This window comes from Equus przewalskii, chromosome 4, assembly GCF_037783145.1.
Source record: "Equus przewalskii isolate Varuska chromosome 4, EquPr2, whole genome shotgun sequence".
Lineage (NCBI taxonomy): Eukaryota > Metazoa > Chordata > Mammalia > Perissodactyla > Equidae > Equus > Equus przewalskii.
Window position 1 is genome coordinate 105,251,060 of NC_091834.1, and position 20,360 is coordinate 105,271,419.

The 20,360-nt window shown below is 50.5% G+C and overlaps 1 protein-coding gene across 1 annotated transcript; it reads left to right on the plus strand.

Annotated features, from left to right (window-relative positions):
- The first annotated feature begins 5,101 nt into the window (after window positions 1-5,101).
- Window positions 5,102-19,811, plus strand: INSIG1 (insulin induced gene 1). The gene is made up of 6 exons (XM_070616971.1): window positions 5,102-5,298; window positions 5,999-6,436; window positions 9,333-9,457; window positions 10,641-10,807; window positions 11,175-11,274; window positions 17,851-19,811. The coding sequence occupies exons 2-6, from the start codon at window positions 6,025-6,027 to the stop codon at window positions 17,878-17,880; spliced, it is 834 nt and encodes a 277-aa protein (XP_070473072.1). The 5' UTR covers window positions 5,102-5,298; window positions 5,999-6,024; the 3' UTR covers window positions 17,881-19,811.
- The last annotated feature ends 549 nt before the right edge of the window (window positions 19,812-20,360 follow it).

Sequence of the window (20,360 nt, forward strand, 5' to 3'; positions counted from 1 at the left end):
AAAACTCTTAATCTCAAGTCTGTGTGCCCAGCACAGTAAGCCAATCACTGAGACATCAGTGCTTGAAGATGGAGAAAGCTTTATTCAAACTGGCTAAAACAAGAAGGTGAGAGGATGGGTTCTCTCAAATCTGCCTTCATGAGAGAAGAAGGCGGGGGGGTGGGTTATAGAGCTAAGGGCCTTGGCAGGAGGAGTTTCAAGAAACAAAGGGGAAATCCCTGTTTCTTTCACTCCAGGTAAGTCCTTGGGCAAGCAGACTTCTGGGCATCATAGGCAGCTGAAGGCTGGTTATCTGTGACATAACTTCCTTGAAGGCATTCTCTCAAAACAAGCTCATAAATCCTTGTGACCCTTGTGTCACCTCTTAGGTTATAAACAAGAAAACAGTAAACTGACAAGATTAACTTCTTTTCATAACAAGGTTGAAAGGTCAGGACATTTCAAATTGACTGCTTAAAGGTCACATTCCTGGGAGGGTCTGAAACTGTACTTACGCTTGGTTTGCTGTCATCAGGTTGGGGGTGCATTTTGGGGCCTGTTATTTCTTTTTTTGAACACAAGACATGGTGGGTCTCCACAGCCTGCATGGAAGACATCCTGTGTGACGTGTTTCCTTGCACAGCTGCAGCCAGCCCGGCTAGGCACTGCCATGTATCTCCTCCTTCACAGCTCACTCACCTCTTTACCTCACTCTCATTGGGATGACACTTACCAATGAAGTTCCAGCAAGTAAGCTAAGACTCCCCAACATACAGAAATACCATCCTGCTGTCAAAACAGTGACATAACCACTTCACACCCACTGGAATGACTGGGACCAAAAAGTCAAAAGCCAACAAGTGCTGGCGAGGATGTGGAGAAATCAGGACATGCACACACTGCTGGTGGGAATGTAAAATGGTGCAGCTGCTTGAGAAAAGAGTCCAACAGTTCCACAAACGAGTAAAAATAGAGTTACCACGTGAGCAGTTCCACCCAAGAGACGTCAAAATCTGCGTCCACACACAAACATTCAAGTGTTTATTGCAGCAGGATTGGAGATAGCCAAAAAGTGAAAACAACCAGTTGTCCATCAACTGGTGAGTGAATAAAGGAAGTGTGGTATTTCCATATAATGGGATATCAATCAGCCATAAAAAGGAATGAAGTAGTGACACAGGAAACAATGCGGACGAATATTGAAACATTATGCTAAGTGAGAGAAGCCAGTCACAAAATCACAAAAGCCCGAAAATTATATAATTCCATTCATATGAAACTCCAGGACAGGAGAACCTATAGAGATACAAAGGAGCTTAGCGGTTGCCTTGGGCGGGGGAGTGGAGCCGGGAAGGGCGGGGTACAGGGTGGGCAGGAAGAGAAGAGCTAAAGCACACAGGGGTTCTTTTGGGTTGATGAAAATGTTCTAAAACTGACTGTGGTGATAGTTGTCCAACTCTGTGAATATACTAAAAAACCTCCAAAGTGAACAATTTCAATGGGGGAATTGCATGGTTTGTGAGTTATATCTCAATAAAGCTGCTAAAAAACGGTGACACAGTCTATACTGATTGACTTTGAAAGACACTCTTAATCTCTGAAGAACTGGTTCCACTCTATGTGAAGTACAATTCTACTTGTATGTTTTTTTTTTAATGCACATTTATGCACAGGAAAAATACCTGGAAATACATACCCCAAAATGTTAACAGTATCTCTAGGTGGTGGCATTATGGTTGTTTTTTAAAATATATTTTTCCATATTTTCTGAAAGTTTACAATGAGCATATGATGTTTTTTTAATTAAAAATAATTTGCTTAGCATTCTACCCTATTTTTAAAAATATTTATTATCAATGGTTGTTAATGTTATAATAACAGGCATAGTAGGAATACAGACTAAGGGCAGTAGATTGCTCACAAGATGTCTCAAAGTCCTTAGGAAACCCCCCTCCCCCATCCCATGGTTCTTGTGTGTCCTTACTTAGTGCTTTGGGGAGAAGAGATGGCACTGTGTTTAGTTCATAAGCAACAGTAAACTTTCCTTGTGTAATAGAACACCTATAATGATTAATATAAAGTGGTTTAATTAAGAACTAAATGGTACCCTCATGAACACATTTCCCTAAATACTTAACTCAGAGTAGCTGACTGGATTGGGGAGAAGAGAACCCATTATGTCCAACAGAGAGCCCACATTTACTAGAGAAACTACATGAGTAACAGCTTTACTGGGGATAATAGAGTTTCAAACTCAAAATATTTGAATGTGGTTTCTGATATGGAGGCTGCACCTCCAAGACGGTAACTTCAAATTCTTCCATTGTCCCTCCTCTAGACTGACTTCATTTATGGGATCAGACTTTACAGGCATTTAAGCAAACCACACAGGCTGGAGATGCAGTGACAAACTCTACCTGCACTTGAGGCTACACTCACAGCCCTCGGCAGGGATGGACAGAAAGCAGTCCACAGGCATCCCTCCCAGCTTCCCACAGGTCCACAGGGCCCCGGTGTTTCTCCAGGAGGCCCCCTGGTTCAGAGTCTCAGGACAGATGCGGCAGGAGACGGAGTCAGAGAGGTTGGGCTACGTTACTCTCGGCTTGGTCAGAGACAGCAAGTAACCAAATGAACAAACCTCACCATAGGAGTTAGCTAACGGAATTCAGAGCCCCCTTCCAGGAGAGGCAACATAGGAACCCATAAAATATTCTTGTAAGGTCTGTGCTTGTACATAAAGGGTACTACAACTGAAAGAGATATCGGGACAGTCTGCATAGCTAGGCAGAATGGCAGAAGAAAAAAGATAGAGAAAACTATCTTAGATCCCAGAAGACAGATACACTGATTTCTGTGCTGTAAGGGACCTCTGCACACAGCGACTAGGCAGGTCAGCCAAGAGCTGTCACATCTGCTTATTGGGCCTCATCTACCAGAATAAACCAGTTTTTGAAAGCTGTTGTGCTAACGAGAAGCTTCCTGCATTTGCTGGTGTTTCCTAACTGAATCCATGATATGTCTACATTTCGAGGTCAAGGCTATGATATAGCTGCATCTCCATGAAGTTAAAGCTTGATTTACATCAATGCTTCTCAACCTATGTGTATGGGACTTGAGGCTGATGGCAGGGTAGGGGAGACACAGCACAGGCTTCTGATGGTTGCAAAAGGGATGACTCAGTTACATAGCATCCCACTGTATAGATGTGCCATCATTTATCTAGAGTTTCCCAACTGTTAACAGTTAGGCAGCTTTTTATTTTTTTCGCTATTACAAAGTTCCAATGCTACTGTGATGGTATAAATATATATCTCTTCATACACTTAGGCAAGGTGCAGTGGAGACACTGGCCAAGACCCAGATTATGATATCCCTTTAAGTCAAAACTGCTCTGAACCTTTGGGAACAAAGTATATAGTGAACAGGGCTCAGAGAGGACTATACAGAGAGTGTGAAAGCCTGACTCTGCCCCACCCACAGGGAGAGGTGAGGATGGAACCCCTCCGTCCCACCCACTCCCACTTTGTCTGCATCACGCTCAAGAAAGAAAAGAAGTCACTTTATTAGCAAATGCTGTCTTGATTGAACCTAAGCGTTCGAGAGCAGTTTTCAGTTTTGATCCACAGTGACGGCATGTTTTAAAATTTATTCTCTCAAAGAAGTAGAAAAGATTAGGTTAAGTTCGTGCCAGGGTGGCATCACGGCTGGGTGTAGCATAGCCACACCACAACCAGGCTGTGTCTGGCCCCTAAGTTAGAGGCAGCAATGACCCCAGGCAGTACTAACAAGCTAATGCACGGCAATGTCTTTACACAGGACTTCTGAAGTTTCCCAAGGAAACACTTCTGACAGTCAAGGAATGTGAACGTAGCCACCGTCAGCCTACTTTTCCTTGAAGTCTCCTGTTATCATTACAAATTCATGAGAATTCCCCCCCCCCCAATAAATGAACTTTGAGAAATATTGATACCTCAGGAAGAAGTTTCAGGGGTTTTTTTTTTAACCTTCTGGCATATAGCCACAAACCTCGATGCTGAAGATGCCACACACAATGGTATTTCCTGCTGCCTGAGTCTGTAGGGTCTCTCGGCCATGAGAGGGTTTGCTATTTAGAGCCCAAACTTCCTCTCTCAATCTCTGCTCATCAGCAGACAGTATAAAAGACCACAACCTCTTTCTCCGCTGTTCTTGTTGAAGAACGTCTTAAATAATAGGATCTTGCTCAATAAGATGTGGGTTTTCAACTGGCATGGGGCCTGCCCTCCTATTTAGGTGGTGTGACCCATGTGGCAAACAGGATATGAACGTCAACAGGATAAAACAGTATTTTATTTATTCCTGAGTGGTTTTGACAGTTTGCCTTCCAAATGAAAGACAATTAGAAACTGGAGGAAATTATCGTGTGAATGAAATTTTCATCACTTACATTTCCCTAAAGGATTTTATGTCAAAAAGGTTTCTGAACCCCTTTGGCAGCTGGGAAACAAAGAGTATGTTGAACATCCTTGCACTCACACAAACAACTCTGCGAGCCCTTACAACCTGCCCGGCACCGCCTGGTCACTGCGCGCATGCACTCGCTTTAAAGCACCAGGTATGGTGACCATCAGGTGCCTCGGGAAGCCGGACGGAGAATGGAGGTCAGAGCATCATCAGGTGGCTCGGCAGAGCAGAGAGCGATCACCTGATGACGACACGTACAGGAGAACAGGTTAGGAGAGAGGCTTATCAGCGGCCCAGGTCTGGGTGGGGCTCTAGAGGCCAAGCCGCGCAACCCAGGGATGCCAAGCGGCCGGGGCCGACGTATTTCTGGAAGCGGCTTTCCCGCCTTCCCGTCGGAAGCCGCGCGGCGCCGCCTCCCGCCGGGGGGAGCGGGGCCGGGGCTGCACCCGGGCCAGGAGCGGGGAGCCGCCCTCCCCAGCGCCCGCCAGCCGCGTCCGACCCCCAGCCCCGACCGGTACCCCGGCCTCGGCCGCCCGCCCGCCGTCCGTCCGTCCGCGCTCCCGAGCCGGCGCCGGGCGCTGGATGGCGGTGGCGTGGGCTGACGTCATATGGGCCGCCCGCCCCCGATTGGCCGCGGCCGCCTCACCAGACCGCGAGCGGACGGGCACGCGGGCGGGGCGGGGCGCGCGTAGGCCACGCCCCCAGGCGCGCGGGCGGGGCGCCGGGCCGGCGGGTCACGTGACCCGGGCCCCGCCGCCCGCTTTATAAGCGGCTCCGCGCGCCTGGCGCTGCGGGCCCAACTCCAGGCGGTCTGGGCCGCGACCCTCTCCACGACCTCTTTCCCCGGCGAGCCCGCTGGCGGGCGCCCTTGGACAGGTGCGTGGGGCGCGGCCGAGGGGCCCAGGCCCGGGCGGAAGGGGCGGCCGCCCGGGTGCAGCCAGGATGTTGAGGGCGGGGATGTCGGGGGCGGGCGCCCCCCACCCCGCGGCCTCCCCACCCCTCCCGGCAGTGGGACGGACGGCAGTGGGGCGGACGGCCTTCCTTCAGGGGCTGCGGCACGCGCCCCGACCCTCGGGCCAAGGCGCGCTCTCCGACCCCAGCCCCAGGCGGCACCCCTGACCCCAAGTGAGCCCGGTCAGTGGTCCCCTCCGTCCGGGAGGAGCCCTGTAACTTGTCCTGGGGCGGCCTGCGCCCAGCTAGGCTCTGCCTCCCGCGAACGGGCGCAGTCTGGAAAACTTTTGGACTGGACGGGCCAGCACTTCAGGGTTTATGCAGAGGGGCACTTTTGCGGATGGGGACCTTAGAGGGCTCTGCAACACTCCGGTCACCCAACACCTGGCTGCCGCTGATCGCAGCTGTGTGTCCCTGTGGGTGCCCTTGCCACTCCATCCCCTTGGTACTGCTGTGTCGGCTGCCCTGTCCCGCCGACTCTCCGAGGGATTAGGGAGTTTTCCTGGCCCTGCTGGTGATGAATGTGAGCACACCCTCCATCCGACGGGGCCTTCCCGACCTGCCGTGTCCCTTGGAAATGAGCTTGATGGTGGTCCCCCCCTCCCCGACCCCTTTTTCCTTCTAGGAAAGCCTGCCGGACCCTGGTGACTGATGCCCAGATTGGACGACCACTTCTGGAGCTGTTCCTGTGCTAAGGGCCGGAGGCACAGAAGCCACCAGAGAACCGGTTCCGGAGGGGTGGCCGCCAAAGTGGGGAAAATGATCAACTCCTCGGTGCCCGGCCCCTCCCTGCTGGTGGCCCACAGTGCCCCGGACACTGACCCCTCTCGGGGGCCGCAGAGCACTGGTGTGGGCGGCCGTGGGGCCAGCAGCTGCCACACTAACAGCTGGCATCACCACTTGGTGCAGAGGAGCCTGGTGCTTTTCTCAGTCGGGGTGGTCCTCGCCCTGGTGCTCAACCTGCTGCAGGTCCAGAGGAATGTCACCCTGTTCCCTGAGGAAGTTATTGCCACCATCTTCTCCTCAGCCTGGTGGGTTCCTCCCTGTTGTGGGACAGCAGCTGGTGAGTAGGAATAAAAGATGGTTGTTTAGTTAAAAATGTTTTTCAGCCTATGAGAAACATTTATTTAAATGAAAATGGAACCATCCACAGATGACAAGTGTGCATCTCCCCTGTTTGTGTTTCCGGGAGAACGGGGTGGAGAGGATATCGAACCCCAAACGCTCGTCTCTGGGGGTTGGAGGAAGCCGGTGATGGAGATGAGGTGGGGAGATAATTGGCTGTTTCACGCTTGTGCCAGGCTGACCAGGTCCTTCCCTCTTACTGACCTGGCACTGAGGATGTTGTTGGGGGAGCCCCGCAGCTGTCATCCCGAGCAGCTGCCCCCGATTGGCCGCCTGCAGAACTGGTGAGCGGCGGGACTTGGCTGCCATTGGTTGCCGGCTCAAACATGATACACTGCTGGGTGACTGAAAACAACCCATCACGTGGGCACAGTGGGCAGAGGCGTTGCCAGGGAGCAGCCTCTCCCACTTCCTTTCGCAGGATGGCCAAGTGAACGTGGCCAAAGCCAGGCCTCTCCACCAGCACTGCTGGGAAACTGACCCTGCGTCCAGGGTTAGGTGTGAGTTCTCATAACTAGTCCCAGAGATGCTGTGAAACAACACACGGTCAGTCGAAGGCACAGGCAACTGCCTTCATTTAGTAGAATTTCTTGGTTATTTAGCTGGTTTTATTAAGGTCCTGAATTGGTCTTGGCCCAGAAGATCTCTCAGTACTGCTCTAGTCACACAGCATTCATGGGTTAACAAATGTGTCAGCTGCTTCTGCAGCCCCGGCTCCATCAGCTGTTGAAGTGCAGAGTGAGTAGAAAGCCTTGTCGCAAGCACTGCTCGGTCTGGAGGGCAGGACAACCGTGTGTGGCGTGGTGGGGGGGTGGGGTGCAGGGGGTGACGACAGTAGCACAGGAGGGTGCCCTGCTGTATGCTTGGTGGCTGACGTTCATGGACTTTGATGCCCACGTTCTGTTTCATAGGCTTTGCTCCTTTTACTTCTTACAGCACTGCTCTGCTGTAGCTCCATTTTACAGATGCGGAAACTGAATCACAGAGAGATTAGCTGTGTCCGAGGGGATCCAGCCAGCGAGCGGCAGGACCACTGTTCATAACTCGGCATACTACTTCCTTGGAGTCTGGGTGTGTCCCCTGCTCTGTGGAAGCACGTCACCCTTTCAGCAGACTCACTTAAGACGACAGGAAGGCACAGGCCGGGATGGAGAGCCCTGGTCCTGGCTCGGACAGCCCTCAGAGGGGTGCTCTAGTTATGAAGCAGGAGGCACAGTGTTTCCGTCTTTGTCCTTAGAAAGATGGGACCTTGCTTTGTTTTTCTAAACGCTTTAAGTACATGGCTATACTATTAGATGCAAAATTCTATTTTTCCTACACATTTGGTGCAGTAGTTTCTTTTTTTGAATCAAAAACTTGATCTTAGAAATGAAAGTTTAGGGTTTATTTGTAATTTGAAGCTTCAAGGAATTCTCGGAGTATCTGAAACACAATTTTTCTTACCCTGCTTTTCTTTTGGTAAGGAAGATTGGCCCTGAGCTAACATCTGTGCCGGTCTTCCTCTGCCTTGTATGTGGGACGCCACCACGGCGTGGCTTCATGAGTGATGTGTAGGTCCGCACCCAGGATCCAAACCCATGAACACGGGGCTGCCGAAGCAGAGTGCAGCCGCTTAACCACCGGGCAGGCCCTTACTGGTCTTTTTGACCATCAGCCAAGAGCATAAGGGAAAAATTCCGTAGTACCTATTCATCTATTTAGCTTTTAACCTCAAAAGGTAAAATTAAGTTATAGTGAAGTAAGTTAAAGAGCTGTTTGGGTTCTGTTTTAGAATGAGAACTTGATAAAATGCAATATGAAATTGAAACTGAAAATCTTCCATTTGAATGTTTGGCTGAAACTGTGTTTCTTGTTTCTCTGTTCAAGAATCTAAAGTGGTTACCTCTTTCATAGGACACCCAGGTGGACAGCCGTATGGCTGTCAGGCCTCAGTACCTGGTGACTTTACGTGGTGGAAACCTTGGGTCCCAGCGTTGGTCCTGTGGGCCTGGTCCCCACCAGTCACCACATGCCCTGTTCTTTCTTTTCTGTCTTCATCTTTCCTGGAAAGCCACACCTTCTCCCGTGACTGAAAACTTTCCAACGTCCCAGACCACAGGGAGCCGCTCCTCCCCAATCTGTGTTATATAATCCTCATCATTTCACACACGAGGAAACAAACATGAGGAGTCGGGTCCCAGCAGGGCCAGCTGGGAACGAGGCCCTGTGTTCTGTGCCTGGTCCCCGGGTCTTCCCACCGTTCAGGGCCTGGCTCCTAGGGACAGGTAAAGAAGAGCAGAACCAGCGTGGTGGTCTGGTCGCAGCACCAACCCATGGGGCTGGTGCGGAACGTGTGCTCGGTCTACAGACTAAATGCTGTTCTTCTGGGCGTGTGGCCTTTATGACCCAGACGTCAGGGTGAGGTCAACACAGATGTGCCCAGCATCCCTGCCGGTCCACGGAAGGAATGTCAGCGCCTTGTGGCCTCGGGTCTTCTCAGAAGCTGTCTCCTGGTTGTGAGGTGGAGATGACACTGGTGGAATGGAAGGCTGATTCCACAGGCCTTTGTGTCCTGCACTTGCGGCCTGCACGGACAGTTAAGCCCTCGCTCCATCCACTTCTGTGTTTAACTAAACTGAGGAACAATTTTAATCTTATCAAAACAGTGATTTTTTTTGTTTATACTCAAGGAAAACAAAAATACGTAATTAGTCTCGATTTAGATATTATGTTATAGCAGATAAATTTTCTAGGAAAAGGACTGGTTTGAGTAATATGTTAATAATTGCCACATAGAAATCCTGTGATTTTAAGCTGGTACGTTCGAACACTGTCATCTTTTCTTTCTTTGACAGCTGTTGTCGGCTTACTCTACCCCTGCATCGACAGTCACCTCGGAGAGCCCCACAAGTTTAAGAGGGAGTGGGCCAGTGTCATGCGCTGTGTAGCAGTCTTTGTGGGTATCAACCACGCCAGTGCTGTATCCTTCAGTGGATGTGCTGTGTGCAGAGCATTTTCTTGGGTTATGTGTTGAAGCATTTCATTACTTTTAATGAGTAAATGTTATCTCATAGTTTACTGGAACAATCTTCTTCCAAGTATTTTATTTTAAAGCGTATTGCTTAGTTTACACTTAGTGGGAGTTTTTGAAATGGTTCCTAGAGTCCTTCCAGTTCATTTCAGGAAACGGAGTAATGCCAGAAGCACAGTGCACACATTTAGTCTCTTCCTTGTCAGACGGCGTCTTTCGGTTCCTGAGAGTTCACTTTGTAATTCCTTTTGACCTTTCTACCGTACGTCCTTCCCTTGTGAAGACCTGGTTCTGCGGCCCAGAAGTGGCGAGAGAGTCGCTCTTCCTGGAGCTGCTTCTCCCAGAGGGCCAGTCAAAGTGTGTGTCCTCTGGAATAAGGTTCTTAATAGCAGCTCCCTGAACTTCTGGTGTCCACGGGTGGCATGCCTCACACAGGAGCTAGTGTGTTTCTGTGCAGAAGTGCAGTTTTCAGGAGGATGGTTCATAGTTTACAAGATCTCCAAAGATTGAGTTTCTTTAGCACAACTAAATCATATTTTAAAATCTTAAAGATATTTTTAGAGGTACTGACTCTTAAGTCTGCTCTACCCCTATTTTAATGGTAAGAATGTCAGAAAAGGGTATTATGAGATACTTCAGCTCTGACAGGTTCGTTTTGTCACCGGTTGATAAGCGGTGTTGTGGTGAAGCCCACTGTGCCTCCACAGACTGGCATGTGTGGCGCCCAGCGCCGTTCTGCAGAGGTGTCTTCATGCGGACACTGAGAGAAGAGGACGCTTGCTCAGTTCAAGGTACTGATGAAAACAAGAAATAAGAGCAGGGCCGTGGGTGACTTAATACCAAAATAGGTTGTTTTTTGGCCAAAGTACCAGCAGAACTGTATGGATGGCGTCTAGAAAGTTTACTCGTAAAGTCGTTTTTGAGCCGGTGAGCCAGAGGTTTCAGGTCATCGTGATCACAGAGACCTTGTATCCACTGCTTTCTGCAGCGCCCTGGGCAGATTTGATGGATGGAGAATCCGGTGTGATTCCTGGGCTTTTTTTAACGCATGTGTAATTCCTGGGCTTTTTTTGTTGTTGTTTTTGATCATATTAAAAATCATTAAACTTTTCCTTAACTTGTCCATCACCAGAAATTGGATTTTGCCAATAACGTTCAGCTCTCCTTGACGTTAGCAGCCCTGTCTTTGGGCCTCTGGTGGACATTTGACCGTTCCCGAAGTGGCCTCGGGCTTGGGATCACCATCGCCTTCCTGGCCACTCTGATCACTCAGCTACTGGTCTACAATGGCGTCTATCAGTAAGTGTGTGCTCTCAAGTATCGGCTCCATCCGGAAGCTGTCGCTTAACTTGCATTAGAAAAATACCCGCTAAGCTGAGATGTCATGTTTATTTGGCCTGTATACATACATGACATAGTTTTAGGCGTGAAATTCTCAAAAATGCTGCTTGTTGTTGATTCATATGTGAAAAATGCACCACTCATGGTGTAATGTAGAGGAAAGCCAAGCCGTAGCAGCAGGAAAGCATGGCTCCCCCGATGTCAGCCCCCTGCAGCGCGCCCGGCCAGCACGCACCGTCTGTCCCACTGCAGTCTCACCCCGGGGGACCTGGACTCAGGGAAGGTGACCGCTCAGCCGTGATTTTTCTTTGTCCTCTCTCGCCAGGTACACATCCCCAGATTTCCTCTACATTCGCTCCTGGCTTCCATGCATATTTTTCTCAGGAGGTGTGACAGTAGGGAACATAGGACGACAGCTGGCTATGGTACGTAAGGTTATCTTCGCTCTAACACTGTAGTTAGCAGCTTGACAGAATCGCTTTACGTAGTATGCTGTAATTTGTGTTGATATTTGTCTAGTTGAGACTCAAGAGCAACAATTATTGAGAAAAGTGTATATTAAAAAAAGTAGGTAACAATACCTAGGAAATTGTTTGCTAGGTTATAGGGATTCCGAGGTTTGTAGACCTCCATCCGAGCTGGGCAGGAAGGAGCTGGAGCTCCGTGCAGCTCCTCGGGCCACAGACGGCTCAGAGGCTTCTCTGGACTCAGGCCTGCCGAGGTCACGGCAGAGAAAGGGTTACTGAAACAGCTGAAATGAGTGGTTCATGCTGAGTTTCTGCCCGCCTTTCATGGGGGTGCAGATGATGCTAGGAGAGGGCATCAGAGGTGGATGGAGCCTGCGGCTGCGGAGACCCTACCCCAGGTCGAGGCCTGGCTGAGAGGGGCAGGTGGACCGGGCGCAGGGCAGGGCACGGCACTTGGCATCGCTGGGTGCGCCTCCGTCCCTGGGTGATGGACTCCCACCAGACTGCCCTGTCCTCTCTGGAAAAGAAAGAAGTGTGCCCTCCGATGGCACGGAGCCGGTTCCTGCGAGCCAGAACAGCAGCTGAAGTCGAGGATAATTGGAGCAGTTCTTTTGGGTAGTTAAATTTGAGCACTTAACCAAAAGAAAATTAAATGGGGACATTTAAATGTTGTTTCAAGTGGGCTTTGCCCGCAGGGCTTAAATAAAATGAACTACAGAAAGGAAACTGGAGTCTTATAAGGGCCATTGCCCTCAGATAAAGTCTGGGGCTTTCTCAGAAAACTTATCTTGGTCCCTCATGTGCTATTTTTAGAACAGGACATTTATTTGTGCCAGCTCATCCTTACTTGTGAGAGCTAGATTTGAAGGCTGCTTGGCCATTTCACAAAAATAGAAGGAGTTTCAAAAAGATGGACTTTAGAATGTTTTCCAGTGGTTCCTGAGGCTAAGGCGTCCTTCTCTTCACCCCTTTGTAATTCTCTGTGGATGTGGATCTGCTGCTGAAACAAACAGTCTCCACTGGAAAAGCTTTGCTTCTCGGGTCCCCTCTTGAGCGTCCGAGGGCTCGTCTCGTCAGACAGCCTCAGCGACGCACTGGGCTTCTCCCTCCTGTCTGCCTCCCCTCCGCCCACCTTCTCAGTTGTCCAGGTAGAACCAGGCAACCCACGATTGTTCGACTGCTTTGAGAGTTTTATTTCAGTGCTCTTTAGGAGAGAATTGTTAGTAAGGCTTTTGGGATAAAAGTGTCCTCAACCAGGGTGACTGTTCATAAACTTGGAGTGTGAACCACATTGAGCGAGTTACTTACTTTTGGGGATGATGGGCTGATGCTGTTATACTTTTATGATGAAGGTTTTTTTAACCAGATTTAGGAAATAAGCATTTTTTTTTTAGTAGAAGTAGAAACTTGACAGCATGCACAAGTTCTAAACTTCTAGAAATAGTTGGAGGAAACTTTTTAAACGAGTTGCACAAATCACACCTCTGCAGTAGTTTTACTGTGTAATCCTTGCTGTGCTCCCGCCATCTGTATGGAAAAATCTTTAAAGACAACTTAGAAGAGAATAGTTGGCATAATTCTCCCTTACTTAAGCTTTCTTTTCTTCCTTTTTACTCTCTGCAATTGGGGGAAACTTACATCGGGGCCTTCTTCTTGTCCCTTGGAGCTGGCGGAGAGTGCTTATGGCCTTCCCTCTGAGGCCGTCCAAATGGAACAAACTTCGCCCCCTGGGCCCAACCCCACCTCCTACACTCTCTACCCGTGGCGATCTGATCCTTAACCCCTGGGTCCCAGCTCAAGGAGAAGTAGCAGACTTCTCAGAGCTGTGAAGCTTGGCTCACTTGAAGGAGGCAGGCCCTCCGCAGCCCCAGGAATGGTCACAGCTGGTTCTACCAATTCCGCCTCCGCCCATCCCCGGCATCTGTCCACGGAATGAACTGGTGATCGAGAGTGGCCCCTGCAGGCTGCTCTACGGGCGGAAGAAAGTGTGCCCTGTTCCCAGGACTTCCCAGCCCAGTGGAGAGCACAGTGACACGTGTGAATACATGTGAAGCTGTCGTCAGTTCTGTCCGTACCTGTATTTCTGCCGCAGAAAGTCAGGCGAGCGACTGCGCGGAGCGGAGCTCTGTTATAGTCACTTGAGTGAGTTTGCAAAGGCCTGGGAGTGAGGAACGGAGTTGGAGGTAGAGCTTTGAAGGGGAGGTCAGTCTGACTGGCAAAGAGAAGTGGGCGTGTAGAGCTCACGCCTCTCTAGTAAGAACTGACACGTGTGCTGGGGGACGGAGGAGAGTGGGCTGTGGAGGGGAATCAGAAGTGGCTGTTTCTGGGAAGTAGAACTGCAGGGGGCTTTTAGGGGGTTTCCCTATTCTGCATGTAACAAAAATTTCTTATAATAAGAAATCACTTTTATCATCAAAACCACACCAGCTGTATGTGGGAACTCGATAGTGGTCCCCGGGTAGCAGATGGATGTGTGCGCCATCAGGAGGAAGACTCGCCACACGGGTGTTCCGCGATGTTCTCGAGGCTGCTGCCGGGCTCCCGTCCTTCCCCTCTGCTCTCGCCACTGCAGGAAGCCCAGCACTGCTTTTGACCCCACGGTTCTTTGAACACCGCTGTCGGCTCCCTGAGAGAACCGTGGCGTGAGGTTGTGGATGACAAGGAAGGCGGGATCGGTCCTGCCCAGAGCTCCAGACCCTTGTCCCCCGTCCCCCCTGCCTCGAGTCTGTCCAGCTGGTCTCTTTGCTTTTGCTCCTCTTGGCTTCCAGCCCTCAAAGCATCTGTAAATGACTCTCCTGAAAGCAATAGAGTCTTGTAAAAAGTGGGAAAGGCCCCCATTCTGCAGTCCGCCTTCCAGTGCAGGTGGCTTCAGAATCTTGCACCTGCTCCTCCCCCAGCGGTCCTCCCTGCACGTGGGCCTGGAGTCGGGGCACTGCCCTCCGGGCCATTTCCAAAGGTGACAGACAGCCTTTCTAAACATGGGCTGCTGCAGCAGAAAGACAAGTGCCTGGAGCAAAGTTGTGTTTTTCATGAGGCTGGAATTGGCAAGCGTAGGAAATCATACTTGCTTCAGACTCGGTCAGGGCTGAAGAATGAACAATACATTTATAATAAGGACTGTTTTACAGAACTGCCTCCCTATAACATGACTGTCCTTGCCTAACTAGTTTTTCAGGGGACCTGTTGTTTTGGGGGTTCCCCCACCACGGCAAGAGCAGGAGACGGTCATAGCGGGTTGGAGCGAGAACACTGCTGTGAAGGAGCGGCAGGCACGGCCCACAGGCCCCACCCCCCTGCTGGGCCCGGCCCTGACCCTGCCACCTGCCTGGATTCTGCAGAGAAGGCCCCAGGGCTGCGGGAGCTCTGCCGCGGGAGCCAGGGAGGCTTCAGAGCGGGGGAGCCCTGGGCTCCGTGCGTCCTGACAGGTCGGGGAGTATGCCCTCGTTCAGGCTTCTGTGTGGTGTCCCAGATCGTGGAGAGTGTTGATTGTCCCAGCAGGTTTTGGTGGAATCTTACAGTTTAGGCTGTGGCGTGGAATCTTGCCAGAATCTTCCTATCAAAGAGAAAGTTAGACATTTTCAAAGAGCGAGTTAGAGTACTTGAGCCTGTATCCTTAATTATTTTCTTTCTTCAAAGAAATGAAAAAAATTAACAACAGTTGTCTCATTTGTAAAAACCAGCTGACTCTGCTCAGAATCTGAAAACTTATTTCCATCCCGAAAACCCAGGAAGTTGCTCAGTGTCTTAGGAATGGATTGGTCGCTCCTCCTGTCCCGTGCTTAGGCTGTGCCCACTGAAGGTCATGCGCGCGGCTCGTCCCTCCTGCTGGAGCGCCCTTCCCCACGGGCCCTCACGCGTGCTGTTCAGGCGCAAGTGGCACTGGCTTCGTGTTCCAGGGGCCACATTGAAGAAGGAACTCGTGGTTTAAAATTGACACCTTCACCGAGTAGGGCTTTGTGACGGGATGTTACTGGAGTGAGGAAGATAGAAATCTGAAGGTGAAGAGATTCTGAGCTTGGGCGCTCAGTCAGCACTGGGGCTGCATCTGGCCGGTCCAGTGTATCCCAGGTTCGTGTTCCACACTGCTGCTGTTTTCCCAGTGCCCTTGAATCCTGCATTCCATCGGCCTCTAGAACACCTCTTCTATTCCTTCCCACAGTTCCCTCCCTTAAAAAGAATCATAATTACTTGCAAGGATTAGCCACGCCCAGACGCTGCATGGTGGCTTTGCTCACAGTCAGATGGTTTGAGTAGCTTTTACTATGTGGTCTTTGTTGTCAGTCTTGATGTTTAAAAGAAAATAATGAGTCTGCAGCCTCATTTTATAGAATTTGTATTTGTTGCTATTTGTAGCTTAGCCTTTTCTCAAGAAATGTAAGGTGTCACCTGCCACAGTGATGAGCATGGCTCTGCCCTCTGCAGCCCAGACCCCAATGCCTGGTCGCAACCCCCGGGCAGTGTAGAGTGGGATTTGCCCATCCTGTTTGTGATTGACCCAGCTCAGCCACTAATGAGCGTGCTGATGCAGTGTGAGCGGGTGTGAGGACTAACGCTCATTAGCACTGCTGTACACAAGGTATTGTGCTGACGTTTTCGTTGTTAGCTGATTTAGTCCTTGCAACAGCTGGAAGTGAGCACAGTTACTGGCCCATTGTAAAGATGGGGAGAGTGAAGCCTGGGGCGGGGAGTAACCTGCCCAGGTGGGTGCGGAGAGCATTTGAACCGTGCTGTTCCTGCGTGCGCCGTCCTGCCTTGACACAGCTCGCATCTGTCCCTTGTCCTGCAGGCCCTCATAAGTTTGGGCGGCCGTCCTGGGTTTCCCGCAGGCGCCGACCTGCCCCGTGAACTGTGCTCCCCTTGGGCGGCTCTCGTGGACATCTGATGTTGCATCTGGCTCAGGCTGGTTGTCCGCTCAGGGCGGGGGTCCCTTAGGGTCTTGCACCCACACCACACCTCATTGTGTGCACCCACGCTCTGACCATGGCTCCATGTGCTCTGCCTTCTTCCCATTTCCAGCACGTTGGTGGCCCGCCGCGCTCCCAGTGGCGAGAGTCTAGCCTTCTTCCCATTTCCAGCACGTTGGGGGCCCGCCGCGCTCCCAGTGGCGAGAGTCTAGCCTTCTCCCCATTTCCAGCACGTCAGTGGCCCGCCGCGCTCCCAGTGGCGAGAGTCTAGCCTTCTCCCCATTTCCAGCACGTCGGTGGCCCGCCGCGCTCCCAGTGGCGAGAGTCTAGCCTTCTCCCCATTTCCAGCACGTCGGTGGCCCGCCGCGCTCCCAGTGGCGAGAGTCTAGCCTTCTCCCCATTTCCAGCACGTCGGTGGCCCGCCGCGCTCCCAGTGGCGAGAGTCTAGCCTTCTTCCCATTTCCAGCACGTTGGGGGCCCGCCGCGCTCCCAGTGGCGAGAGTCTAGCCTTCTTCCCATTTCCAGCACGTTGGGGGCCCGCCGCGCTCCCAGTGGCGAGAGTCTAGCCTTCTCCCCATTTCCAGCATGTCAGTGGCCCGCCGCGCTCCCAGTGGCGAGAGTCTAGGGCAGGTTTGCTTAGTGTCTTCCTCTAGCTTGAATTTGACAGGTGGCAGTGCTTTCCTGTCACCAGTTCTTGGAGGGCTGTGTGTCCCGGGGAGGAGTGAGCATGCCCACGCCTTACGGGCCCTGTGCACGCCTGGGCGCAGGAGAGCATCTGTGGTTTCGTAGGTGAGCTCCTCGGCTCGGCTGCATCGGGACGCACGGCTGCCTGAGGGGGTGCGTGGAAAGACCTGGCTTCAGGGAGGAGGTGTTTCCCGAGGGCCCTCTTCTGCCCTCGAGGAGCTTCACCACCGCGGGAGCCGGCTGCGCCCCCTGCCCGTTCTTCAGTGGAACATCTGTCCTGTCTCGAGGATCTGCCAGGCAGTGCCTGGAGAGCAGGAGCAGCTGTGGGTGTGCTGCAGGGTTTGCTGAGAGCCCCGTGAGGAAGCATCGAGAAAGGGTTTAAGGCAGAGTTCTTCCTCAGCGTTATGAAGCGTGCCCTATTTCGAACATAGGTCTCACCAAATTGCTGGTAGCAGAAGTTCTAATGGAGAAACCAGACGTTAACATAGGGTTATGGCAGAAAGCTCCCCTTCCTCAGGTAAACAGCCTGATTTTGTACCCAAGAGCGCCCGTCCCTGGATTGCAGCCAGTGAGAGCCTGTCGGAGCCCCTGTCATCCCACCAGCATCACTGTGCTCAATATGACCAAGCGTGTCCTTTCCATGGGCACAGACATGGCCGCCCTCTCCGCAGCGGCCCCCACCCCGGAGCAGGCTTCCTGCTGGGCTGCAGCGAGGGGGCCCGGGTCTTCCAGGTGCCTCGCCTGCCTCCCGGCCCAGGGTAGAGGAGCTCACGGTGGGGGGCAGCGCGTCTTCTGCCCCAGTGTGTTCCACGGGCCTTGTCTCCGTCACCTTACGCCGTCAAAGGAAGCGTTCCTCTTTCACCTTTTAGGGTCCTCTGAATTGCTGATGAAAATATGTACACCTCTAGTGCTGATTTCCTCTCGCTCTTTTCTTCTCTGCACATAGGGAGTTCCTGAAAAGCCACATAGTGACTGAGTCTTCAAACCCACCGATTCTGAAGAATGACAAGATTGGGAAGAAACTCTGTGATATTGGATTGTGACAAAGATTGTTTTTTCCCCTCAATAATCTATTAGATTGGGCTGACTGTACAAGTGACACCTGGAAAAACAAATTCACCAGTTTTAGAATAGCAAAGGGAAAGAGTAACTGCTTATCTTGACCGTGACCCTGCTCGACTGCAGCCATGCCTGCGCCTGCCCTGGAGGCCTGGGTCCCGGGCGGGCAGCAGGCTGCAGTGTCCCGAGTATTCGATTTCATTCTTGTTATTAAAGCAAGTTGCCATATTTCACAGCCTTGAACTAAAGCCTAATTACCAGCTCTTGGTTTTGTGTCAGTGCCCACAGAGGGTAGGTCGATGGTGCTTAACAGAGATTAAGTGCGGTAAAATAGGAATAATATTTATCCAAAACATTTTTAAAAATAGGGTTGTGTCAAAAAAGAGAAAAGCGGCCGCGGTGCCAGCGAGCTTCGGGAGGCCGTGCTCGTGCGCCAAGGTGTGTCACGCTCACGCAGCCACACGCGTGTCCCACAGTGCACAGCTGTGCTTCTCGTTCCTCCCGGGGAATTTTGTGTAGACAATCTTACTGATGGAGAGGTGAGGGAGGCCGTGGTTGTGTGCTGTGATGTATTGGGATTTTCACCTCAGTATTTATGAAGTTTTATCTAGAATCTTCTAAGAGTGGATACCCGTCTGCCATGGGTTTCAGTCTTAGTGAGCCAGACTGTTTGTTGTTCCTTTAGTACTCCAGAAGAGAGATGCCTATTTTTTCCACAGCCCTATGGAATTTGCAATCTGTGATTGCCTTGTAAAAAGATGAGTGCGTATGTCACTACACTAAAGATTTGGTGTTTCTAAATACTCAAAGATAGTGGTGAGCACAATGTAGTCATTTAACGGCACAGACCGTACCAGACCCAATTTGCAAGTATTGGGTCTTAAACTTCAAGTGCAATGTATATGAAAACCAATCTGAGCCTTGTATTCTCTTAAATATTTATTTTTTTTTAACGTATGAGATGTAAAAGAGGGTTACCATTCATTTCAGTGCTGCATGGAGGAGGCAGAAGTCAGCAATAATTTCCTTCCGTTGTGAAGTTGCTTTGTCGGTATGTGTCCACTGAGCCCTGGTCCTTTGAAATACTCCAGTTTTGTGGGTTTAGTAAACTTGTAATTTTTACTTACAAATTTACCTTTTTGTATTTTGCAATTTAAATATTTTGGGTTTGTTTTAAATTCCGTGAAAGAGGCTTGATGAAAAGACTCCGTTGACTCTCAGTCGGCCGTCGGCAGGACGGGGCCTGGGACCGAGTGGCGTGTGGCTGTGGACGTGTGCTCAGCTGCGTCCATGTGACGATCCTCGTTGCGGTGGTTTTGTTTTGTTTTGAGGAAAATATCTTGGAGTAAATTTTAAGTTACTGTAGCTAATTTGTTTTAGAGGAGTTTTGTTCAAAAGAAAGTGGGATCATTCTGAATTTTGCAATGACCCCTTATACATTTTCTGAAAATGAAAACAAATGACTAGCTTTGTGAAAAGACTTTTCAATGAAGATGTCAACATTTTATGAAAAACCACAAGTCATTAGATGAAAGCAGTAATTGAATCTTTAAAATATACTTGATCATGCACAAACAATAAGTATTTTCTCTCTTAAACTGGAAGTAAATCTGTATCTGTTAGAAATAATGTAGCCAAAAAATGTGAATCTGAAGAATTTTTTTGCCAATACTTTATAGCAAGTACATGAACCAAAGTGATTCGAGTTTGTAAAAATGTAAAATAGTATGAACAAATTTGCACTACGCCAGATTTGAACAGGTAGTGAGATTCACATTCACATCAAGTTTTCAACATTGTGTTCTTTTTGCATTCATTTTTTTACTTTTATTAAAGGTTCAAAACCAACCATTGTGTTCATGGGTTTTTATTCTTAAAAATGGGCAGTTCTTTATGTAGGATGTTAGAATTTGGAATGGAAAAATATTTTATAGCTCTTCAAATCTTATTGCATTTCAAAACAACCTCTTGAGAAAATATCACTTGAGTATGTTTTTTCCTTATGGTGGGAAGTGAAGTGTAGTAGAAGCCAGGATTGACCTCCCGCCTTTCCCTCCCCGCTGACTCGGGGAGGCGGCATGTCACGGGTCCTCCCAGGAGCGCTGTCCTCTGTCCTGCAGTGAGAGGTCCCCTTCCCCTGGGTCTAAGGTAAGTGTCTAGGGGCCTCGGCTCCCAGCAAATAGAACCCAGGAAGAGGGTGGAGCATCCTGACCAAGTCCCAGCCAGCCTGCAGGAGGAGCCCTGAGTAACAGCCCCCATGTGGGTGGGGCCCTGAGTGACAGCTAGACTGTGGGTGGGACCCCTAGTAACAGCCCCCCTGCGGAGGGGCCCTGGGTGACAGCCAGCCTGTGGATGGGCCAGTGAGTAACAGCTGGCCTGCAGGAGGGGCCCTGAGTC